The 26,488-nt window shown below is 39.9% G+C and overlaps 1 protein-coding gene across 2 annotated transcripts in view; it reads left to right on the forward strand.

The window, feature by feature from the left end:
* Positions 1-26,488, forward strand: part of DHRSX (dehydrogenase/reductase X-linked) — a 164,482-nt gene that overhangs the window by 25,652 nt on the left and 112,342 nt on the right. The window contains exons 1-3 of one of the 2 annotated variants that reach the window (XM_046906088.1): positions 1,972-2,082; positions 11,918-12,025; positions 25,420-25,488. In XM_046906088.1, the coding sequence (XP_046762044.1) occupies positions 12,010-12,025; positions 25,420-25,488 (85 nt within the window). In that variant the 5' untranslated portion in view covers positions 1,972-2,082; positions 11,918-12,009. Of the gene's footprint in view, positions 1-1,971; positions 2,083-11,917; positions 12,026-25,419; positions 25,489-26,488 lie in introns of those variants that run through there. The other variant, XM_040661659.2, reaches the window with a different exon arrangement.

A 26,488-nucleotide genomic window follows, 5' to 3' on the forward strand; every position in this document is an offset into this window, starting at 1 on the left:
GTTTATGATGCAGTATCCTGTACTGTCTAGGAGTGCAACAGTACTGTCAATACTGTTTTGAAAACTATAAATAAAATATTTGATCTTTTGACAAGCATAAGTCATATTGCTAAGCATAAATTGTTCTCTTCTGACGTTTTAACTCTTGTGGTGAGATGCTAAAAAGCTGTATTTTGCTTTTGGTATGGATTTTCAGCTTGACCATAAGAAAGTAGATCACTCTTTGCTTTGGTTTCTACACAGAGTGTTGATTAATATCCAGATTTTTGCATTCTCAGACCTTTGGGTAGTAAACATTGTCCAGACTTCAACTTTTATAACAGAACCCCTTCTTCCCTGAAGGGCACAGAGGCCTGACTACCCAGGTTGATTTCTGCATGGTTTGATATTAAATCAAGAGTTGCAGTTGGTTGGGCTTGTTTGTTTGTTTTTGCTTTGTTGTTCCTCTGGAGGACTCTCTGCTTTGAAACGATCAGTCCAGTGTTTATAGTGTTCTTAGATGATGTTTCTGCATTGCATCAGATTGTTACATTTACTCTGATCATAATGGAGTAATAGACAATTTGCCCTTTGTAGATTCTTTCTATTTCTTAATCACTTTGAAGTCACTGTTGTCAGCCTGGGTTTTAGGTCAGCACTACAAACAAAATGCTAATTTTCCACAGGTGGTCGTGAAATTTCAGTACTTTAGGAATTCTGTGGCGCTTTTTATGCAGATAACAACAATACTGTCAGTTTTTTTGAGTTAGCTGAGATGTGATCTTTCTTAGAGCAGACGTTTTCTGATGCTATTACATTACATTTTTCTTTATCTTCTGTTTATTGATCCTCAGAAATTGACCACCAGCTTTCTGAGCATGGCAAGGAAAAATATGACATTTATTGGGAACTTTTGAGGGTCAAGGAAGGGGATAAAAATGTCTTTAGACGTCAAGTGTTCGGTGACACTGGAAACAGGGAAGGCTTCTTTATACTCAGGGTATAACTGATGAGGCAGCCAGACCTGACTGGGAGCAACGACTTGAAGCTGTTTCTTACATCCTAAGGGATGCAAAGAGTTCAAACAGTTCTGAAAGAGAGTTCTATCTATCTAGTTGTTTGTAACAGCTTGAAGCATGGACATTTTTTGGTTCTTGGTACAGAATGAAAAAAATTTCTAATGCCTGTTACTTTTGCAGGATGGGAAAAATTGTTCTACAGGTACTAGACTATGCAGAGCTATTTCCATTATCCCTATTTAAATCTTCTGGGATGAGCTCTTCTTTTTCATCTCTTATTTCACAACAGGAAAAAATATAAGATGACATAACTTAAAGAGCATTGGCAAGTTTTACATAAAATGACATTGCCTAAGGTATTGCACAGTTACATTTGCCTAGCGGGAGGGAGTATGGGAGAAGGTATCAGTAAATCTATTCAAGAGATAACCAGATGCTTCTTCTTAAATTAAAGATATACCTGTATACAACTTCTCAATCTTTAGTGTGACTGGAGTGAAAGAGAAGAAAGCCAAAGAGTAAGATTTAATAGGTAAATATGTAAAAGAAATGAAAGATAAGCAGGGCAGAGAATACATGGCAAATGGAAATACGTCTTCTTCTGTTCTTGTGATAGTATTTTCCCATGTAAGAAATGATATGGGTAAAGAGATTCCTTAAATATATAAACATGCAGCGAACAGTTACTTTCGGTTGGGAGCCAAATTTCTTTCCTTGATATTTTTAATAAATCCATTGATCTTAAACATGCAGGGTGTGGCTGTTCAGCGTCTCCAACTAATTATCAGTATTTCTTCACATTATTGCAATGACCTCGTCCTTAATGCCCTCCATTCTCTTCCAAGAGAAGGAGTTTCACGGCCTCATCCTAGACTCTACTTGGCCTCTGTCCTGAAGACAAACTGATTGCACAGTTCAAGAAAATATGCCATGTGCAGTCTATTGCAAGTGTGTTTCTGTGCCAAATATTCTTGCACAAGTTTATCAACACATATCAGCCATTATGTGAAATATCCTTGCTACATGAGACTAGCATTTCTCCAGCAAAAACTGGTTCAAGCCTGAAACAGCAAATATGTTTGAGGTAAGGACTAGCATGTAATGACAGTTGTTGCTTGATGTATACATAAAACTTGAAGAGTTGTAACTTTGCTGGTATACCTGTAGATGTAACCTGATATTTCTGGCTGTTATGTCTGACTCTCACACCTTTCTTCCTTCTTCCCTTCCCAGTGTTCTAGGGCTCTCCTCTTCCTACAGATGCACTCATGCAGTTGGAAATTTTTCTCCTATAGCAGTCTGTGGGCAAACCTGAATTCCTGATAAATTTTTAGCAGATTTTAATAGTGTGCTGAATTATTTTCCAACTGTTTGATTTGTACGATGGTGTGTTTAATCAATTTGGCACTTGTAAAAAATAATTTCAATTCTGTTATCTTTAGATGAGTTTTGGCTAAAGGAACAAAGTACCCTAGAATGGCAAACATATCCAGAAGTGAGATTTAGGACTGAAAAACTACACCCTCCCTTCTCCTTTTCTTTCTCCTACCTTAGGGCAGCTCCATATTAGTTGGGATCAAATTTCCTATTAACTCTGTCAAAATAAGCCTGAACTTGTATTGTGAAAAGATCAGATGTATTCTTCATCAGACCATTCTTCAATGCAGCCTTGTAGCCCTTTGCCTTAGAGAAACCCAATTCAGCACTGACAAGAAAATATCCCAGATTAACCATTCTCTTTGCTTTTCTCCATTCTCAGCCTCTCACTTCTTAAGGAAGGGAGCAACATTCAGAATTTTCTGGCGTGATAAATGCTGCTGACTGCAGAAGGTCTGCACTGGGTTTATTGGAGGAAAATGTTCTTCGCAGTCGGAGTGAAGACAGTCAGCTTAAATTAGTTCTGAGAATTACCATATATATTGTTTTTGAAAACTGCAATTATCTGTATCTTTGTGAAGCCCTTCTGGCAAGTCTAGCAGTTGCCAAAAGACCTGGATCAATACTACTACTTGACAAGTAAACCAGAAGCACTTGGGCTTCACCTGAAAAATATGTGCAATTGCAGCTTCCCTTGGCTCTTGTTACCAGGCAGAACCTTTCCACTGGCCAACACTCCAGGCATGAGCCCCAGAAAACAAGACACTGAAAACACATCTGCAAGTGCAGAGGAAATATTTTTCCCTTGACTTTGGCAGTAGTAGTCCAGTCACTGGTTACAGTGCCTTGCCTTACGCCATCCTCCCAACACCAAACTTCATGGGATTTGGATCCACACTGTTGGCCAAGCTGTGACCAAAGCAGGTCTCTTTTTTGGGCTTGTTGTGTTTTGGGTTTTTTTTTTTTCTGCTGTAAGGGCAATACCACCATACAGAGATTTGTAATTCAGGTGTATTAAATTGCTTAGAGATGTGTTTCTTGGAGCTATATACTTGAAAGCAAGGGGGAAGGTGAAGAGAGAGTGCTGAAGTACTTGAAAACAACCTGCTCTCCACAAAAAAGAGAACCTCAAGAGGTGGATACTCCCTTCTCCTTCCCCCGTGCTGCCTTCTGCACACACTGTACCTGCTTTAATCCTGACTTTCCAGGAATCGGTGGTAGAAATGCAGATAGGTGTGTCATGCAAATGAACTTTTTAGTGCCGCATTCCACCTCCCCATTGTTGCTGGAGAGATCTCTTATCACGGGACTTGGGCTATAGAATGCTAAGAGCTGTTGCTCTGAAAAGCTGCCTTATTTTGGGTAGCGTTATTATTTTTTTTAGCAAAAGATATGTTTTGTGGTCCTGTAGTGCTTGTGTCATAACACTCTTCTTACTACTGCTTCAGTTTATCTTGCATCTTTCTTAACATGGGGATTTTTTAGGACAGTTTATTCTTGCTGTGGATGGCTTTGGTATGATGTTATGATAGTGAGCAGTAATAGTACCTGCTGACTATATAATACCTCACAAAGCTCCCCAGTGTGTTCATGAAAGGTAGAACTGGAGGGAGAAGGAGCTGTTCTGCTTATTAACACTGTGTAGTACAGCTTTCCCATGTACTAAATAAATTAAATGTCCAGGGACAAGTCCTGAAATATATTTCAGAAACAACTTTCTCTGGCTTCTATGAAGGACTTGCTTGGAAATCCTTCTTTGTCCCTTTGTCCAAAAGCTTGGCATCTTTGGCTTGCCTTTGACAAAGGCATCTTTGTCAAAAAGCTAATGCTGTAGCCTTACAGCAGGCTTAAATTTTTCTTCTTGGTTGTTTCCATTGACCATGTAAATAATTGCGTGAGTTTGGTTCAGCTATTTTTGCTGCTAAATCTGAAGAAATACCACCTATTCATGTGTTGATGAGGTTGGGAAGAGATGGGGATACACATCAGCTCCATAGCTGAGTGAGCACATCCCTTTTCTAGCTGGCATAACTCCTGCTTTCCTGTTTTTGTGCCATTTGCTGCCCTGCTTCCTTTTGGCCACTTTGTGATGTGCTGTGAGGATACCTGGCTTGGCATGAATTGCAGCACTGATGGGATTCCCAAATGCCTAGGCAGCCCAGGCAAATTGCTGCTGTAGTCTCTTACAGCTCATGTGCACCTTGTGCAATGGTTAAACAAGAAACCTGGTCACACGAATCCAGGGCTTTTGCTGTGGTTTTGTGAGTGCTTATTCACAATCTGCCTTCCCTATCTGTTGCTGTGTGGGAGGCTTCTTAAATTAGGTCTTCCCCTGGCTGCTGAAGCTCTTACAGCCACCTGGCTCCTGTTCTTCCATGAATAGCACTCTGAGATACTCTGCCTCTGCGGGGCAAGGGACATATTTCCATGATTTGGTTTCTCCGGCTGTTCTGGTTCTTCAACACCTTTCGCTTCCCATCCATAAAGTCAGTACCAGCCTCTCTCTGATGCCTCCATTTCGTAATGATTCTCAACCATTAGTTCTCTGAAAACTAAGACAAAAGCTTGGAGGCTTGTCCCATAGCTGGTGCAAATTTTCAGTTGTTCACGGAAACAGGTGCTCTTCCTGGGCAAGCCAGTCACCTTCATACAAATAAGTCAAATGAGTTCAGGTATGTTGAATCCATCGGTCATGTGCCTGTGGATCTGCATGTGCACATGGCAGTTGCGAGTGGAAAGTCTGATGGCATGGAACTGCTGAAAGCAGCAGGATACCATTGCACACAAGGACTAGTCAGGCTGGTTGCCACCTACCTGGTTTCCCATCTTAAAAGCCTTCAATCTTGATTGCATACTGATGTTCCTTAGAAAAGTGATAGGAAGCGGCAGAGGCAGAAAAGATTTTGGTGTGCAAATTCAGGAGATCCATTTGCATTTGAAAGATCATCTTCACAGGCTCAGGCTCACAGCTTTCCTCCTGGTGAGAGCTCATGTCATACAGAAAATATTGGCCAGTTTATTCCTCAGAATCATAGAATGGCTTCGGTTGGAAGGGACACTAAAGATCACCCAGTTCCAGCCCCCTGCCATGGGCAGGGCTGCCCCCCACCAGCTCAGGCTGCCCAGGGCCCCATCCAACCTGGCCTTGAGTGCCTCCAGGGATGGGGCACCACAGCTTCTCTGGGCAGCTGTGCCAGCACCTCACTGCCCTCTGTGCGAAAAATTTCTTCCTAACATCTAACCTAAATCTACCCTCTTTTAGTTTAAAGCTATTGCCTTCTGTCCTATCACTATTGGACTCTGTAAAAAGTTGTTCTCCCTCCTGTTTATAAGCTTTCAGTACTATAGGGCCACAACGAGGCCTTCCCCGGTGTCTTCTCCAGGCTGAACAAGCCCAGCTCCCCCATCCTTTCTTCATAGGAGAAGTGCTCCAGCCCTCTGATCATCTTGGTGGCCCTCATCTGTACTGGAGGCCCCCAGACCTAGACACACTGCTCCATATGGAGCCTCACAAGAGCAGATCAGGGGGCAGCAATCCCACCCCCCACCCGCCACCTCTCTTCTAATGGCCACTCCTCTTCTAATGTAGCCCGGAATACTGTTGGCTTTCCAGGCTGCAGGCACATACTGCTGGCTCATGTCCAGCTTTTTGTTCACCAAATTGCCAGGACCTTTTATAAGTCCAGGGATGACTAGTCGAGCCTGGACCCTGAGCACTCAGTTTCTACTAAGACAGAAGCTTGTGGCAGTGTTTCTGTAAGGCCTACTGCTGTGGGTTCCCCAGCGCTCTGCTGATTGCCTCTCCGAGTAGCAAATGAACTACTTCCTGTTCCATCTGCTCTGAAGCAGATGTTGGTGGCTGTAATCTCGGCACCACCATGGTGTAAACCATGGAGAAAGACTTGGAATATTTTGGAACAGAAAAACCTGCTCAGTAATTAATTTGCAGATTGGACTATGTGAATTCTGAAGCCAACAAGAAAAACTTGACTGTGCCATGTCCTGTGGCATTAGATGAGGACTGACGATTACAGTTCACCCTTTTTCTTACCCAGTGTTGTTGTAGAGGAACAGCTCCAAACCTGGTCCTTGTTACTCTGTCGTCAAACTGAATATTCACTGTGGCTTCTTTCTTTTCCCTTTTTCTCTTTTAGTTTTTTTTCCAGCTGTGGTTCTGCCAGTTACCTTCAGGGATAACATTTGCATGGAAGTTATTCAGTTATAGGAGGGAGGAAAAAAATAACTGTTAGGATTTGTCTGTAGGGTCCCCTAAGCATAAATGCCCCTGAGGTTGCTGTGCCTGGTTGGGAGGTGCAGGCCCTCAGGTAGCCCCTCTGACCATCCTTCTGTAGCACTTGTCTTTCTGGCCTGATAAGGGCTGGAGACTCATTCAGACAATCTGAATTCTGCCTTTGGTCGTCAGTGTCTTAAGGAGAGGTTTTAATGAAGAAGCTAATATAAAGATATTGTATTTTAATGTCCACATGACTCATCACATTCCACAAAAGCAGATGCAGGATTAATAGGTTAGGAGTTAGATAGGAGGACTTAGATAAAAATTTGATGCAATTTGCTTTGTACTTCATAGTAAAGTTTATATATATATATGTATATATTGCCTCAAACAGGCAAAGAATTTATAAGAAGAGCTCTTTTTTCTGGGATTTGTCTGTGTTTGCATAGCACTTTTCTGCAAAGAGGACAGTTGGTTTAATGCCTCTGTTTTGATTTGTCTGCATCTTCCACCTCTACCTCAGCTGAATTTTGTTGGTAATGAAGGTCTGCATTCTGTATTTTTCCTCCTTGGTCTTAGCACTTGCGCAGACAACCCTCTTTAGGAGCCTCTCAAAAGTTATTTTTTAAAAAAATTACAGAATTGTCTTAAATTCATCATGTCGTCAACTGTTTGTGAAGACTTGTCTGTGCAAGGAAGTTGTTTCAGATTAAGGAAAAGTATATTTTAAAACGACAACGGTTATTTTAAGATAGCTTCATACTGGGACATGTTTATTACAGCATAGCACTGCCTTTTTTTCCTGCTTTAGCTTAATCCACTTGCCAAGTAGATAAGCTTATTTCTTCTGAATACTTTGAGGTGTAGACAGAACCATCAGCCTGGGAGAAGACTGTCAGAATTTGGCTTGATAAATAAGAGCTTAAAGACCGCAGGCTAGTTTCTTCGAACACAAAGGGAAACGAGCAGCGAGTGCTTGATCAGGGTTTCCCATTAGCACCAGGGCTGTGCAGTTCTCATGTCCCATGGTGAAATTGCTGGAGATGCAGGCCTGTAATTGAGATCAGTATCTACCTGCTTACCAGGAACAGAAGCAGAGGGAGAGCTGGGATGTTTTGATTCCACGCATTAAATGAGGTGAAGAAACTGCCAGAGAATGTTTAGGCAGAGGGGACCCCTCCCTTAGGGTCTCACCTGCCTCTGGCCAAGCTCAGCTCTAGCTGGCACACAACATAAAGCAACATCTGCTGGGAAACCAGCAGCACCCAGGGCTGTTTTGGAAGTTTTATATTGTGATTCACTATGGAAAATGTGTTTTCACAATGAAAAGGTGTTTCTCAAATTCTGTGTGATGGTTGTGTTCAAGTGGAAAGCACACACTGACGCAGACTGGTTTGTACTATGGCTGTATACTGGGCTTGCACGTTCAGCCTGAGTCTGACCTCGGCTGTAGATATTGTAACATGAGCAGCGCTTTGTCCTCATGCTGGTTCTTTGTACATTAAGCTATCTGTCTGGTTGGAAACAGTGCACCTTTTCCACAGATTAAAATGAAGTTAAGATCAATCTAAAAAAATGAAACCTAAGAATTGGGGAGAGTTAATTTTTTTTTTTTCCTAGACTTTGTATTTCAGTTTTCAATGGACTCTTTGTGTTTCCCATTTGGAATTAAATGAACTGAGACGTACTGTTCTGTCTATTCAAAACCAAGTTCTCTGGAAGTTGTTTATCATACTTGTAAATAAAATGGATACTGGACATTTACATGTCTGCAGCTCTCATTTTTCCTTCCCTGGGTGTTTCCTAGGTCTTTGGAGCTATATGGTACAAACAGCCTTGTCATAAAATGCTCTGTGATGTAGGACCTCCGTCATTTTTTCAGTAAAGGCTGCCTGTCTGTTCTGATCTTCCTTGCAAGCTGCTAACATACATGGTTTCAGTGGCAGTTGGGAACAAACATTATCATTTTCTTTGCAGCCCTCATGAATAGGGGTAGGACCAAGCATTTCCTTTCACTGTCCTCTGCTAAACACTACTTTATCATAGCAGTACCTGCTGTCACTTTGCTTTTTGGCTTCCCCCTTTCCTTCATCTTATCAGCTCTTTCCCACTCCTAACTACTTTTTCTCCTTTTCTTTCTCCCATTTTGTTCTAACAGGATTAATTTTGCACTGAAATGAAAGATAGCTTTTATTCAGTACATTGCTATAGTGGAGCAGGAGTTGAAAATGAGCAACAGCGTGTACACGCAACATGTAAAATCCAAATCTCATGGTGATGAGGTGGTTAGAGGGAAAAAGCGAGAGGAATACAGGGAGTTGGGAGAGAAGATACTCAGACCTACATGAAAGTGATTTATTTTCTTGATTGAGTGTTTTCTTTTTTGTAGCTGTTTTTTTCATCTACAGTGAAACAAACAGAAATAGGAATGATTTCATTGTCCTTTTTGCTCCAGGTTCACACATGTGAAACGGGATTAAAAGATAAGCAGGAAGGACAGGCTATGGGGAAGGAAGCAAACCTTCTGTTTATGCAGCTTGCTTTACCAGCTGTCATGGCTCAATTTTCAATACAGTTTATAACTGGATTAATTCATACTCAAAAGATAACTACATGATGAATTGTTACGCTTACATTTTTGTCTTCTAGTGGGCATTTTCTCTATGAGTACATACACTCTTGCCACATGCAAGATTTGTACGTGTTAATGTCTTGACCACAAATGACCTTTCCTGCTTTATCAAGGAAGCAATGCTAATGCTCCTCGTCTGTGTTTAAACCTCTTCAAGCCTTCAGGAAACAGCTTAGAATGGGTTTTCTGGTGTGGACTCAGGTAGACTAAGGAGTGTTTGCTTTGTAAGAGGTGCTTTTTAAGTGCCTTGAACTTTCTGAGCTAGCAAACCTGAACTGGGTTATATGAAACGTGGATATTGGGAAGGTTGTATTTCACCTTTTTTTCACAGTGAAATGCTAGACTTCCTTCTTGGAGAACCTGAAGGAGCATCCTGGAGAGCTCAGACATTTGAGTAGCTGCCAGACTGCTTAGAGAAAAGCCTCTTTGCTGTTTTCGTCCTCAAGATCCCATTAGTCATGGGGCCATTTTTGTTCTTTTCCATATTGTTTCTGTTCTTTTCATTGGTTTTGGAGTTGCCTGCTGCCTTGTGAAGACTATGGTCTGTTGCTGGGTAAAAGACCTGTCCCGTTCACCACTGGTACGAGAGACTATGTTTGTGTTTTCTTGTAGTCTAAAATGCCACCCAAGTTGAACAATGCACGCATATTCTCCTCCCTTTTTCAGGACTAGGATCATTCGAGCACTGCAGAAGGGACTGGAGGTTATGTCCTTGACAAATTTAAAATGCATCCAGCCACATATAAGGACTAGTTGCATAGAGGTGATGACAGCTTGGATCACACTACAAGCATTTTATTTTTCTTTCTCTTTAAAAGAATTTATTTTCTGTTGCAAAAGCATTTGTTATTGTTTTATTTTGTATGTGTTGCTGACAGAAGACAGACCAGAAAAGCATCATCTGAAAAAAAGCTAAGATTGGTAAAGTAGTAAACAGTTGGAAAAGGCTTCACTGAATGGGAAATCTAGCCAAGCATTTAATAGCAGGCATAGCTTTGATATCTAGACCTAACTATTGAAAAAATGTAGGCATTTTGTATAGAGTTCATTATGATAAAGGTTTTTGGTAGAAATTGCAGGGCTGCCAATGTATCTAATTGAAAACATTTAGAAAAATTCTTGACCAAGGTTTGTTTAGCTCGAACTATATTTGTTAGGACACCAACATGCATGGATGCCATTGCAATAGGAATTAACATTCAAATAATTGCAAATAATTTGCAGTCTACATTGGATGGAAAGAATCAAGTGGTTACCTGAAGAGAGTAGGAATTCATGTTGAATTACACTGAAAGTAACTGTATGTCTAAGAAAAGGTGAAATTTGGGAGCTGCTGTGAAGAAAGCTTCTTGTATCTGCACTGCTTCTGTTTTTCATAGCTATGTGAAATACGGGTTTGTGTTGTACAACAAAGAAACCCCCTAAAAACCTAGAAATCAAAACAGAAAATCCTTTGATAGATGAAAGTCGGCATCTATTTAACATTTGTTATCTATAATATTGCCTGCAGCCACTATACTGTGGCAAAAGGAAATATTCAGTGCCGTTTTCCCCATACAAGTATCTAGCAGCTTGTTCTAAAAACCAAACAGCAACTCACCTCAGTAGCACAAAGACCACGGGGGATTCACATGAAAGATCTGCCACCTCCTCAAAAACCATATTTGATATTTGACCTGATTTATGCCTACCCAAACAGTTAAATTGAACCTCTCATCTGTAAGCCTCTGCTCCCACTTGGCTGGAGTGCTCCTGCTTTCCTGTACAGCAAGAAGGCTTCCTGCCAGGCTGTGCTGTGCAGCCTGCATCCGTGCACCCACTCACATTTGTGGCACTGAGGAATGGGGTTAGTTTTGCAACCTGGTAGATTGGAGGGAGGGTGGACTTGGTGATCCAGAGGTCTTTCCCAACCTGCAGGACTCTGGGATTCTGCTTTCCTGACCTCCTCACAAGGACCCGTCCGAGCAAGGCTGTTGCACTCCTCCTCCTGCCTCCTCCTGCCCATCATTAGCACTGTGACAGGGGTGAAAGCACCTCGCTCCCAGCGTCAGTATGGGACATAGGCATTTCACCACCTTTTTGTTCCTTTGGAGGCAGAGGGGTTAAACTTCACGTCATGGGTTTAGGGCCCGTGCCCCACCACTTGACCATCCTTGTGCTCAAAGGCGTGTGCAGAGGGGGATCCTGTGTGGGTATCAGAAATGGCTTCTGCAGTGGGAGCTGTGGTGGATGGAAAAAGCAGATCTGTTGTATAACGCAAAAATTATGTTCTCATTTCTTCAGGGACCAGAAGTCTGTGATTTTCCACAAGCAGAGTACTCAGTTATGCAATTAAATTAGGTGGACTGGTTTCTGCCCTTTGCGTGGATGTGTCTGCTTTGGCTGAGCTATTCACTGTGTCCCGTGCTCCTGGCGGAGCAAATGTTGGGCTCTGCTCTTTGTCATGCAAGAACTTTGCAGGATTTCATGCTGCCAATTGAATTTTTTCCCCGTGTGCATGAAGTAAACAGTCCCCAAGCTGACTTCTAACAGCTGTCAGGCTGCTCCTTAACAAAGTTAAGGCAGTATTTTTGAAGGACGGATTGTTAAGTGTGTGTCTCTTTCAGATGCATCTTCAGTTCTTAATCACGTTACTACTATGACCTAACGTTGCATTATTTCTTTTTCTTCCTATAGTTTTCCCTACACAAAATGGAAAGGTTGCTATAGTGACTGGAGGTGCTAAAGGAATTGGTTACCATACTGTGAAGCATTTGGCAAGACTTGGCATGCACGTTATAATAGGTACAGTCATTATTTCCCAGATATTAATTTATATTTTTTTGTCTGTTTTAGAAAGTAATGTTTGTGTCTTTTGTGGAGTATTTTCTTTCCAGTATAAGCATAAGTATGGAATAGGAAAGATGGCAAGGGGAGGAGCCAACTTTTAGCACAAATGAAAATTTGATTTATATTTTGCTTTGGAAGATTTTAAAGAAAAGTGAATTTTTATACAAAACTTGGAAAAAAATACAAAACTTGGAAGCCTGGAAGTACTTTATGTGAAAAGTCAACAAGTTTAAGACTTTAAAATATGGACATGATGTAAATATTTTAATAACTAATTTCTTATTTCCATAATTGAGGATGAACTTGAACTTTATGATACACATTTTCAGTAAGAGGAAAGCTGATGAAACACCTGAAGGAATATTCCACTGTTTAGTGGAGGATGAATTGTGTTCTCTTGTCTAGAGCAAGGAAACCATTGTTAACTTCAAACATGTTAAAATCTCACATTTGCTTCTCAGAGGTTCATTCGTGTCAGTCTGAGATGGGATGGACAAGTCATCTTTTGGAAGTGCCTGTTTTTCTTCATTAATTATAAAATGTTTATACGGTGGCTATGTTAGATTGAGAAGTCATTTAGCTATCTGAACTTAGGATAGGTGAATTCCTATAGGAACTCCAAAAATGGCCCAGAATTCAGAATTTCCTCTCTCTGCCACAGGCAATGTTAGTGAGATGTTTTCCTGTTTTCTGAAGCTTTCACTACTTCTACTAAATATGTCTACTAAATATGTATATAACATCTATATTAGTGTAATAAATATGATAAATAAATGTCTGCTATGGCGTTATGTAACATCAGTAATAGTCATATGCTTAAAACACTGTCTTTTTCTCCCTTGTTCTTTCTTTGACTTAAAATTAGAAAACACTGCAACTTCTATGCTGTAAGGTTTCTGAAGTTTAGTATTTTATCACACTGGCAAGCCGGTGATAACATTTTATTTCAATTTTATTCAGAATATGCTCTCTCTCAAAGGTTTTGTGTACATATATTTTGAAAGAAAATTAAAAAAAAAAAAACAACACAAACACAAGCACATAATAGCCGTGTATTTTCACCATTCTGTAGTAAGTAACACTAATGGAGTTGCCCTGGAAGTGTACAGGTGTAATGCAGAATACCACTTACTCATACAAATTTTAATAGATGTGTCAGAACTAAGCGTCTGTAAAAGGCAAACAGATGCTGCTATACATAGCTAGATGCTAGACGGAGCTAATGCAGTGAGATGTAGCTAATGTTGGCATTAATATTTCAGTGAAGAAGTCACTTTTCATCTTGAAGGTGGACTGCAGAAGGGACTCAGTGAAGAAACAAAAAGGCCAATTTCATTCTCTTTGCGTAGAGTTGGGGAAGTGTAGAACATTGCTACTTTTTTGAAGACTTACTTTATATCATGTAATGTTTAGATTTTGTGTGACAAAATTCAAAGCAAAACGTTTTGGAAAGGGGAGAGAATATTTACATAGTATTTACAGAATCTACAAGCAAACCGATTTTACCTACTCACCATCACCCTCTCATAGATTTCATGTAGTCACACTCACAGCAACTCTCTCACAAGCACAAAAATGTGTGGTCTGATGAACCTCCCTCATGTGCAGCCTGGGACAAAGTGTGTCAGCTGCCGAGTCCTTCTCTTTTATCTGTGGTTCTTCTTGATCAGAAATGACAAGCTAGTTTATGGACAGATCTTTTATGCCCTTTGCAGTCATCATTTCATAGTCTGTTTACTGGACTGTACTAGCAGGAAAAGTAATGAAATAGGTGATAGGCTACAACCTTGATGCTGTCCTCCCGGTGTCAGAGAGCATAGTCGTCTGTTGGCAAGTCCACCATACGATGATCTTGACATAAACAACATCCTTGAAATGTGCCCTTTATTGTGGATAAAGGGCATTGTTTTAACTCCTTGCTCTGCTGTTTCTTCTGGTGCTGACTGATGTACGCATTGCCATTAACTTTTAATTTGTACCAGCCTTAATAGTTGCATTATGAATCTCTAGAAGTGTAAATTAATGAAATTAATTATAGGAAGCAGTTGATGAGTAAGATGTTCAACTGATTTTAGTTCTTTCAGCCAAACTCTGACCTCAATACTGGGTCTGGTGAGTCAGAGCCATCTTCTTTGCCTGTGAAATTCTTCAGAGCAAGCAAGCCCTCTCAGTAGGATGGGTAGTTTCAAGGTTTGTTCTGGCTGCAAGGTTAAAACAGTCTTAAAAATGTATTAAATGGAATGACCTTTCATCCCTGTTGCTAATGGTAGGCCAAAAGTGTCCAGAATATGCCTGTCAGTACATGAGCACTTTCGGCTCCAGGCTGTGCGGCCTACAGTAGGGAACCTGCTTTATCAGGGGGTTGGATTTGATGATCTCAAGAAGTCCCTTCCAACACCTACGATTTCACGTGATTCTGTGAAGTGTGCTTGAACTTTCTAGTGCAGGAATGTTTTCACCATATGTTTGTATGTAAATATGAGCTGATGTGAAAAAAAGTGTGGATGTTAGGCAAATTTGGGGTCAGGAAGACTCATGTTTTGCTCACGGTTAACTTTACTCATTCACTGAAGGCTTTTCTCCCATTGCAGGGACTAAATAATGGGAAAGTTTAGCAGTAAAGAATGATATCCCTGCAGCGGGCAAATGAGTTAAACCTGAATGTCTAATGCGAAGATGATTCACCACTTATGATGGATGTGATTTTGACTCCATTTCACATTTTAGTGGAGTTAGTGTTTGAGTAACTTACATTTAAATCCAATCTACCAGTGAAATGATCAAGACAAATGTAAGTGGAAAGTATTCTACCTGATGGAATATGCATAGTCACAATATAAAAAGGCAGCGGTTTCCCTCAGAGCATTTACAGCCAGCAGAGTGCTTTCACAGCTTCTTACTTTCCAATCCCAGCAGTGCTGCACAGGGCTGCTCTGCAAAGTGCTGCTAGCCCTGTCCTCAGCCTCTCACTGGGAAAAAGGTCAGCACAAATGCTGCAATGATGAAAGTAATTTTCTATGAGTTATTTTGATAGATTTCATTGAGGCTTTTTGGCAGACAGCAGTACTTGCTCACAGTGAGCAAGATTTTTACTGTGGGAAAGCCGGGACCCCTGGCAAGGAAAGCTGCTGTCAGTGGTGGGCTTTCAGAGTCAGCTGTGCTGAGAGTTCCTGTTCCATTACACAACTTGCTACTTGATAAATAAGCTTGCATTTTCTTCTTCAGAGGAGGCAAACAACACGCCGTTTTTGGTACCTATTGATCGGTAGCTGATACTGAAGATGGTGTTTTGTGTGGATTCCAAATAAACATTCTCTTAACAGTAAGAACATTGAAAATCAAGTTGTAGCTATTTTAACGACCACAAACCTAGTCTGGTTCTGGTTCACAATACTGGCCATAGTTCTGTGAGTCTGAATTTAGATCGATTGGAAGCATGAATTCTTTGTATCCCTTCCATCCTTCATCACTGAAGTGAGTGCATCTTAAAAGTTCTGACTTAAGGAAGAGCTTCAGTTTGATTTTTCCTTTTATGTTTAATTTTTTTCTCCCTGTAAATTAATGAGAGAAAACTTGGGGAAGAAAAAGAGTGGTGGGATCTCATATGGAGGCTTTGATGTTTCTGTTTGCGAATGGTGAATGAAAATCAAAAGATTTCGTACTTGACAGTGTTGTACATATGCTGCCTGGTACGAATCACCAGTTTTGTGGCAACGTAATCAGTCTTTGGTGTTTGAGTATATCAGTGTCTCACATTTTGAACGAAACAATCTCATTATGTATATCAATTTATGTATATATATTCAAGTGAATTATGTTAGCTAGGAAATTTTGGCATAAATAAATGTACTTCCACAGCCAGAATCAGCACTTTGTCATCTCTGTAAACTCTGTAAGAGACCAAGCAGGAGATATTTCTGTCATCTTTTTGGTTCAGATTAGTTTCCAGTTTTCGAGCTGGACTCTCTGTGCCACATATCAGACAATTCTAATATGATATAATACTACAAAGTGACTTTAGAAGGATAATTAAACCCTATCGAGATGATGCAATTATTCGTTACAAAGACAGTTTGATTTAATTTCAGTTGCTCAAATTTTGTGTGGGAGACTTTAATAGTCTTTTCTTACAGTAGATAGAAGTATAAGATGTATAATTATTTCTAGGTAAGTATCGTCTTCCTAATTTTTGCTGTGTTTTGTTAGGCCTGAATGGGTTGTAGGAGTAGTCAGGAAACATCCAAAAGTCACCAGCCTTTTGGACTGGGTAAGGTTTTCCTTTACTGAATATGAAGACTGTAGAAATGCAGGCAGATAGTCTTGTAATTGGCATTCAGTTCAGTTTTTAACATTTTAGTACACTGTTACCAGGGTTAGAAAAAACTTAGGAAAAAAAATATTAGTTAATAAAATACTTGGATTAACTGAGTTTGTAAAAAAGGTGAGTGAATGAGAGAGTTTCAGGTTAATATAGTTTGTTTGGATTTCTAGAAGCCATAAAGCAAAATACCTTCAGGTTCTTAAGGATACAACATGTTCCAAAGGATAAGAGGAAATACCATAATATTCACAGATTGCGTGGTATTACACAATTACACAATATTGTGGTAGAACACAAACATAAATGTCTATTTTCACAGTAGAGGATGTGTCACCCCTGGAGTTCAGTATTAGAGCCCATGCTTTCAATGTGTAATTCTAGAGAAGGGACAAATAGTGAAGTGTCAAGTCTTTCCCATTGTATTAGATTATTCAGGGTGGTAAAGGACCAGTGCTATCTGTGAAGAACTGCAGAAAGACCATAGGAGGCTGAATACGTGGTGTTCAAAGGCACGTGAAATTCAGTGCAGACAAATATGGTGTGATAGACACGGAGAAAAATGCAAAACATAGAGAAAAGTCTTGAAATGATGGCTTTTGTGCTGATCATCATCAGTTCAGAGGAAGATCTTAGGTCTACAATTGACTGCTCTGTGAAATGTCACTGCTCAATAGCAGGTGAAAAATCTAATATTAGAAGTTACTAAAAAATGAACAAACAAAACAGACTGAATTTGAGGCTGTACAAATCCTTCATATGCTAACACTGTAAGTACTGGTCTGACTTCCTATCTGCTTATTTAAAAATGGATAGCATAAAAATTGAAGGGGTTTAAAGGACAACAAGCTTATCAAGGGTACGGAGAATGCATGGTATGCAGACTCCTGTTTATCACTGGTGAAAATGCATAACGAATGGTGCTGAATAGAAGTGTTTTGTAGCTGAGAATTTGCTCTATCAAATAGTGCTATTATGCTCTTTCTATCTGGTGTAGTTTCCATGGAAAGAAATAGGGTGCATTACTTTCAAAGTGACCTATGTACATTGTATGCTTTTTTCTTTTTTTTAAATATAAAGTTATATAAACTGTCTATCGTTTAATGACGTAGACCTTCTATAAATCTGCTTTGAAGTGAAGTCAGAGAGCAGAAATGCACCTTCCTGCTGGGATTTTGGAACAACATGTTCTCCAGTGGTAAAGAAGCTTATCTGAAATGTATCAGTTAACAAAGTGACACAGAGTGGATCACTGCGTGAAGCTCTTTCACAAGTTTTGAGGAAGAAAAAAAAAAAAAAGCAGCCTCATTTTAACAAGTGGCTTTAAAGATTGTAACTGTTCACTTCAGTTATTGGCAGGCGTTATAATAAACACTGAGTTAAATATGTGGTGATAAGATTTGGAAAAGTTGGTGCAGTTTTTTTCAACATGGCAAGTTATTAAATGCTTTGAAGTATTCAAGAACCGTGTGAATTAATTAAATGTTGGTTTTCAAAAGCTTTTGGCAAGTCTCCTGCCAAAAGATTTTATAGTAGATAAGAGAGAGTTCTCTTGTAGTTTAGTAGCTGATTAGGAAGCAAAAACCAACATTTAGGAATCATTTATCAGCTCTGGGATGGAAGAAAGGGACTCCTGATCCCGTAGAGGTATGTTGAGAGTATTTATAAAATATTGTTACAGAAAAGGGCTGAACAGTAAGATGATGCATTTGACTGAGTAATGAATGAGTAACTGATCTGACTACTGGTGATGAAGGGGCTTGAAGATCTGACCCACCAGGAAAGGCTGAAGGAGCAGGGAGCGTTCAGCCTGGAGAGGGGAAGGCTCAGAATCATAGAATCATAGAATGTCCTGGGTTGAAGAGGGCCACAGTGATCATGAAGTTTCAACCCTCCTGCTATGTACAGGGTCACCAACCACCAGACCAGGCTGCCCAGAGCCACATCCAGCCTGGCCTTGAATGCCTCCAGGGATGGGGCATCCACAACCTCCTTGGGCAACCTGTTCCAGTGCGTCACCGCCCTCTGGGTGAAAAACTTCTTCCCAATATCCAATATCCCTAATATTCCTAATATCCAACCTAAACCTCCCCATCTCAGTTTAAAACCATTCCCCCTTGTCCTATTACTACCCACCCTTGTAAACAACCGTTCCCCCTCCTGATTATATGCTCCGTTCAAGTACTGGAAGGCCGCAATGAGGTTTCCCCAGGGAGGTCTCAGGGGGATCTTATCAGTGTGTATAAACACCTAAGGGGAGTAGTAAAGAAAACCGAGCCAGGCTGTTCTCTGCAATATGCAGTGATGGGTCAAGGTGCAATGGGTACAAAATGGAACGCAGGAAATTCTGCTGAAGTACGATCAAGTATTTGTTCACACTGAGGATGGCCAAACACTGGCACGGATTCCCCAGTGGTGCTAGAGTCTCCAATCTGAGAGATGCTCAGGGCTTGACAGGACACGGGCCTAAGCAACTTGCTGTAGCGGACCCTGCCCTGAGCAGGAGGTGCAGAAGAGCCTTCTCACCTCAGCCGTGCTGTCAGCTTGTGAAATCCTGACTGCCACAAAGAACCATGAAGAATCACATAATATTGAATGTCTGGGTGATGACAGGATGGATAGGATATATAGCTTTCCATTGATGGGCATAACATCCAAATCAACTGCTATTGCTCCAAAAAAGAAAAAGAAAAAAGCCCAGTGATTTATTGTTGAAACTTCTCTGCAGAACATCTTTAATATTCACCGCCAGTCATAAAAACCAATAAAATGTTACTACTTAGCAGGAAAGAAAATAAGAATGAGACATGAAGTGTCCCTCTTCCTTTGTAGATGTGATTGGTTGAACCTGTTGTGAATACTCAAATGAGTCTGGTAGAACTGGAAGAAATATGGGGATATGGGGTGGCTTTGTGCAAGGTGGGGCTGAGGAACAAAGGTTCTTCCGCTTGCAAACAGATGACTGAGGTATGATATCATACAGCTTCATACAATTATGTATGGTATAGAAAAAGTGAATAAGAAGTGGTTATACTCTTTCTTATAAACAAAGTAGCAAACATTCAACAATTAAAAACAAACAAAAATAACTAAAGCACAACCTTTCTAATGCAATTAAGTGTCATTAAATCATACAGCACGTTGTTCCAGAACCCTCTGTAGGCCAAGTGCTTGAACATATTGAAAATGCAATTAGATGAAGAAGTGGAGGATAGGTTCGTGGAGAGGCTAGGTTTGATTCAGGAAACCTCTTAAGCTACTTGCATCTGGAAGGGTGTATTAAAAAACCTTACCCTGCACTTAATGCTGTCGCTGAAACTTTTTCCTTAAGCGCTTGTTATGTGCTGCTGTTAGAAACAGGGCACTTGTCTGCATGTATCTTGGGCTTGATGAACATGGCCATTCTCATCTCCTCATTGAAACTGCTGGGGTTGATGAAACCTGAGGTGATAATGGTAATTAGTTTTCTGTTTGCAAACTGTTGCTCTCCTCCTTACTCAGTTTTGCTTCTTTTCTAAATGGGATGCTTACTGTGACATTTTTGCCTTTAACATCAAGAAGTCATGTATTCAATTGTGACTGCTGTTCAGTGAATGGCAAAGGATGTGTATCCTTTGTATCACTTTCTCAATGCCTTTTGATACCAGGACACATCCTTATACCTGAATAACAAATTCAAACATTGAATAACAAATTTATGACCTGGAAGTTTTATGGGTGAGACCTAAGACCTATATTCCTAAGCAATATGTTTTCACAGAAGCTTTGATAAATTTATTTAATTAAAAAAAAAAAAAAAAAAAAGCATTAAAAACTTTATGTTGTACTGAGTTCTGAGTTCATGTTTCTCTACCTCAGAGTTTTTGGGGGCAGTCATTCATCTTTCCTAGACACACTGTATTTATTATGCAGTACCATACCATACGCACTGATAAAACCATAACCCTTATAGCATGAGCTGGAATTACTTTGTTTTTCTCTGGAGGCTTTGGGTGCCCTGGCAAGCCCTGTCTTTTGGCCTGTGCTCCACTTGTATCGGTTCCCTTTCAGTCATAATGAGGATTAGGCTGCACCAAAGAGTCTCCTTAATTCAAATCCACAGTTGGAACTGCTTCTGTATCTTGCGCAATACCATGCACAAAGGCACCTAACCATCACTGTACACGTCTTCTTAATCACACGATATATTTGTAGACAGAGCTAATTACCATACTGCCAAGCTTCTCCTGGAAGTATGCATATATGCATTAGAGTTTATGGACACCACTTCTAAACTTGGATTACTTGAAGAGATCAGTTAAGATCTTTGCATTGCAACTACCGTGTCTGCAAGTCCACTTCTCCTGCCCTCCCCTTCCCCAGGTATCATAGCAGAAGTGGAGAGGGCCAAAGGGCAGGCTGCTAATTCTGAAAAGCTGTTTAGTTTTAGGGATTAAGTGGTGTATAATTGTGGGTAACTAAGAGAGGGGGTTGCTGTCAGTCGAGAGCCATGCTGTCTCAGAGGGTGACCTCAGTCTCCATGTATCTCTGCACCATGATGTGCTGGGCATTTTGGATCTGCTTGGCGTCTGTCTCAGGAACTCTTTATTTGCGTTTTGTTTTTGTTTTCATTTGCTGAAAGTTGTGAAATTCTCCCTTGGCTAAATCTGGCTTTTTGAATTTGTGCTTTTATTCTTTCCAAACAACCTTAAGCATTACAGGCTGCATCACTGTTCAGAGAGTACTTTAAATTTCTCGCTGATGCCCTGCGGTACGTTGCCTTGAAAGGTCAAGATGGCAAATTCCCATTTCTATTTAAAAGAATTGGAAAAAGTCTTGCTTTTTACCAGGATCAATTTTGTACATCAGTTATCAGTGTGATTAGTAATTATCCTTTTAGAGAGATTTTCATCCTCAAAGGAATTAAGGATATTTTATAAAGAATGCTTATAAATGTGTCAGGACTCCTTACCTAGTGACAGTGTGAGTGTTCCTCTAATGCACAGACTCCTTCAGCCATGTTAGGTTTCTGAGGACTGTGTTACTGCCATCCAATTCAAACTGAGCCGTGCTCTGTGACAGTTCTATTGAGATCCATGAAATAACTCTCAGAGTTAGAATCTGCTTAAACTGGTTAAGATGTCAGAGTCTGACCTTTAGGGTGAGATCCAAAGCCTCCTACTGCCTATTTTTTTTGTTTACTTCTATGGTGCCTTCAGCTCAGTGCGCTTTGACTTGTGATACTTGTGTAGATACACGTTGAAGAAGGGAGTCAATTTTTGACTAAAAGATATATTTAAATTTATGTTCTATTTTTTTTTTCCAATACGAGCCTTTATACTCTACTAAGAACTAGAATTTTTCATGCCATTAATATGATGTCTCTTCTTATATAGGTGCATCCACTGAGACTGGAATTTATTTTTATGTTATTAGTTTTATTTTCAGACTTGATTGTAGTCAGTGTCGTTACTGAATCAGTTGCACCTGAATTTTTCACTGTTCTGTGGGACAGAGATAGAAAACCTCAGGCACTCCACTGAACAGTTTACATACACAAACAATTCTTGAGACAACTGTATCCATTCTGAGCTCCCCGTAGACACTTCAGTGCATGTTGAACTGCATGAAGAAAACAGGGTTATTGCAGTTTGAGGTACTGTGATAATCTAAGCTCTCAAGACACGGAATATCCTTTTCTTAAAGCTTTTGTTCTGATTTTCTCACTGCATTAACACATGATCTATCTATCTTTCTCATCTTACCCCCCATTCTACTTGAATCCAGAGTAGGCAGATGTTATACCGCAGATGCTACTGAGTTTAACATGGGTACATTCTGAGTTGGATAAATCTGGCATGTTGAAGATAGGAAAATGATGTTGAATCGGGGGCAAAAAGTCCAGCAAGAGGATACTTTTGAATATCACAGTTTCCTAAACATCTGTTACAAATACATTGCTGAGGAACTGATGACATTAAGAACTTTACCCTCATTTAACAAACTATTGCTCTCCTTAGTTTAGAGCACTGTACTCCTTCCTGTTTAGTGGGCTTGAAAGCTGAGTTCCACGGTAAGCCATCATCGTCAAAAAGATATCGGAATTATGTTTGATTTTTACAGACCTAAAACCAATTTTGCTATCTTGGTGTCTTTACAAGTTTTTTGTTTTTTTCTTTTGTGTTTTTTGTTTGTTTGTTTTTAATTATTTTTAGTTTAGAATAATTAATGTAGCACTTAAGAGGAGGTTTCTGTATTTCGTGCCCACCATTCATTTTACTTAGTGGCTCCCACAAGGATATACTCAAAGAGAAGCAGTACAATTGTTCAGTCTCCCTTAATTCTTCCACCCAACCTCAGCAAGGGGATGCTGATCACCTTAAGCAAACGCAGAGGTGTAGATCTCTCTCCCAGTCTTATGGTATCTTTGTGGTATATGTCTTTGGATTTTTTGTGAGCGTTTTGGTCATCTGTTCAGTCTCTTGCAGACTTTTCTTTGAAAGGCATATTTCAAAAGCCTCTATCGCAGTAGCTGGGGCTATCTTGATTCTATGATACTCAAGCTTCCAGAACCTAGTTTTCAAACTCTTTGTTGAATCAAGCTGGAAACAGACATTTGAAGTGACTGTTTAGCACAATAATTATTTTATCCCAGTGGTCTAGAATGAAAAAAACATGCAAATATGAATAAAATTAGCTCATTTGGAGGGCGCTGAGCTTTAATGAATAACCATTTATATAACAGCAAAATAAAGCAAATTAAAATCTGTTGTGAATACAAGCTCTCTTAAAAGAACAAATTAAGTGAACATACTGAGAGTAAAGTAAAACCAAGTCACTGAAGCCTTAATAAGCATGTTCTCTGCCCAAGGAGAGCTGAATGAAAGAGAAATCACATCAGTTCTTCACGGAATTGGCACCAAAGTATGTTTGTTTTCAAAACCAAAAGCTGTCTAGTGTAACACACTGAGTTTGAGACCTTACTCTTGTAAATCACTTTGGGTGATACAATGAGGAAAACTGATCCCTTGCCCATCACCCATCTGCCCTGATTTCCTCAGATGTGGCAATTTTACTGGAGGGTTTGTTTGTTGACACTGCATCCCTTTGTAGAAATTAGTATCAAGCTGAACATTTCTGTTCTGTAAAACCCTGCATGTTCTAAGGGGAAAAAAAAAGCACAGAAGGACAGAAATACTGCAAACGTCTGCTTTGTTCTATTATTATCTGTTATCATTATTATCTGTTATTATCAGTCAGTCAGAGTAATATAATTCCAGAGTTAATGTAATTTATAAAGAACAGTTATCGGCCAATATGACCATAGGTTTTGTGTAAGAATAATCTTCTCTTCAGTATCTGAAATGTTAAATGTTATTATTTTGGTTACATATATTTAAATACTGAGTCTTCTTGCATATCATCAAGATAAAGATACATATTCCCTTCAGTTACTGGTGTTGCAAATCACTGTTTTCTACTGCTCGAATACAGATGCACAGCAAAATCTCCACTCTCAGAATAATGCATTTGTCTACCTCCTCAAAGTGGACAACTTGTCCCAAAAATCTCATTCCAGTGCTCTGTGCCTTCAGCTAGCACAACCAATGGGTAGCACATGATCTGTCTCAAAGGGTCAGTCCCACTTTTGGAACATTCTTTGTGAGATCACGTTAATGCAGATTCATAGATAAAATATTTTAATATAAAGCATGTTCTCACTTTCTAAATTTAGATGTAACAAGCACATGCCAACTAATAGGAGCAAGACATTGAGCCAGATGACCTATTTCGTAGAATCATAGAATCACAGAATCATAGAATGGCTTGGATTGGAAGGAACCTCAAAGCTCATCAGGTTCCAGCCCCTCTGCCACATGCAGGGTTGCCAACTGCCAAATCAGGCACCAGCTCAGGCTGCCAAGTACCCCATCCAACCTGGCCTTGAACACTTCCAGGGATGGGGCATTCACAGCCTTTCTGTGCAGCCTGTGCTGCTGAATCATCACCCTCTCAGTGAAAAATCTGCCTCTGATATCTAATCTAAATCTCCCCTCTTTTAGTTTGAAACTATTCGCCCTTGTCCTATCACTATCAGCCCATATAAAAAGTTGATTTCCTTCTGCTTATAAGCTTCCTTTGAATATTGGAAAGCCACAATGAGGTCTCTCCCGAGCCTACCTTTCCAATCTTAACTGATTGTGTGATGCTGTGATTCTTTCCCTGCTATGGATCTAACTGGAGAATGAGAGGACAGGATAATTTTGAAGGGTTACAGTATAAGTAAAGGCTGTGCAGTAACCAGGGCAGAGTTTCATATAATTAGGAAAAAGAGAAGACAACTTCATGAAGTTCAAAATAGATATCAGTATTAGTATCCAATTTACTTAAGAAATAATTAGATATCTTTATGCTCCATACTATGGAAAAATGTTTCTGGATTTATAAATGGAATGTCAAAATTCATGTAAAAACTTTAAGTCGTACTTCCAAACAGAATATTTTGCTTGTGCTTGTGTTTTTCCCTCTGTATATATTATCAAAAAACAATTGCCAAACAAGTGTACAGCTTGTGTCCCCCTCAGCTGAATGGCAGAAAAACCCTTTATTTCGTTCTTAGTCATGTTTTCTGTTAGCGCTGATGAAGCTTTTCCTTAGCATTCAGACCAGGTTTGCAGGGCCTTTCCTCCAGCTGTGAAGTTCTTCATTTGGAAAAGAGCAGAGAGTGCTCCACTCTTCATTTGCAGAAAATTTTTCTTAGATTCCGGATGTGATATAACTCACCTGGCTCTCAGACTGACATCCACATTCAGCTGGCCCAACCAGTGATTGGTCATAGCTTGTATGAATCAATGAGATGAACAAGCAGAGCTCATGTGAACAGTGGGGTATTTGAAGACTTCTGCTGCTCTGGCAGTCATGAATCATGCATTTTCATTTAAAACTTTTTTTTTGCTGGTTTAACACTGCGGTTAACCCATAACAATGGCAGGCATACAATTAACTGTTCCTGGTTTGCATTACTAATTTTGTATTTTCTGTATTGTGACAGCTGGAAACAGCGAGAGAGAAGGCCAAGAAGCGGTGAGGAAAATAAAAGAAGAAACTTTGACTGGAAAAGGTAACACATTGCATCTTTCCCTTTAGGGGACTCTTTATTCCTCTGTTTTTGCTGAAGCATGTGTACGTGCATGCAATGGTTCTGTGTCTGGGCATGAGGTCGGACTAGTAGCCATTTGTACTATAGAGGGGTTGACAGCAGGGAAAGGTGTGCTCTTTCATTGCTATCCTCACCTCTTGTGGTGTGTGATACGGGTGATTTTAGGGAAGATGTTTGTAAAAGAGCAGGGGTGCCTAACTGTGTAATTTGGCACGTTGGGTTTTTAATCCTTCACAAAATAAAAGCTGTTTTCTTAAAAAGAGATGGGCCTATCATATCAAATGAAAATTCTTGTGTTTTTGTGGTTCTTTTGGATTTGTTGTAGTTTGTTCTGATGAGAGATCATGTTGGGGGAGGCGTAAGGAGAGCATAGCTTCATATCTGAGAAAGGATACATTGCAAAGTATCTGCTGTGCAATTATAACTTGCAATTTATCATGGAGGTTAGTACATCTAATGTTTCCATCTCTTGGGTTCCTTGGGTGTAGTTCCTAGTAGTGTGTGATGATTCATTGCTGCCACTTTGATGTATCATTTCTTGGCAAAATAATAGGGCAGTGCTGGTACTCCACCCAATTTAGTATCTTCATGACTTCTTCTGAGATCTGATTCTGTTTTTGTGCCTCTAATAACTACTGTTATGATGATCAAAATAAGATAATTATTGTGTTAAAAAAAAACCTTTCATTAAGATTTATCTTTTGACTTAAATAAATGTGCACCAATGGTAGCCTCGGGATACATGTATGCTAGTTGAAAGCATCATAAATTAAGGCATAGTCAGAAGGATCATGAAAGCAAAAAGGTAATTATTACATCATTTAAATATTTTGCTGGAAGTTTCTGTACGCAGACCAAAAACACTTGGAATTAATTACATCACGTGACCTGCATGAAGTTGAATAATCCAGGTTCTGCCTTGCTTTCTCACGTTTCTGTGATAGCTGATTTACCTGACGGT

The sequence above is a fragment of the Gallus gallus genome, chromosome 1, assembly GCF_016699485.2.
Source record: "Gallus gallus isolate bGalGal1 chromosome 1, bGalGal1.mat.broiler.GRCg7b, whole genome shotgun sequence".
NCBI classification, from domain to species: domain Eukaryota; kingdom Metazoa; phylum Chordata; class Aves; order Galliformes; family Phasianidae; genus Gallus; species Gallus gallus.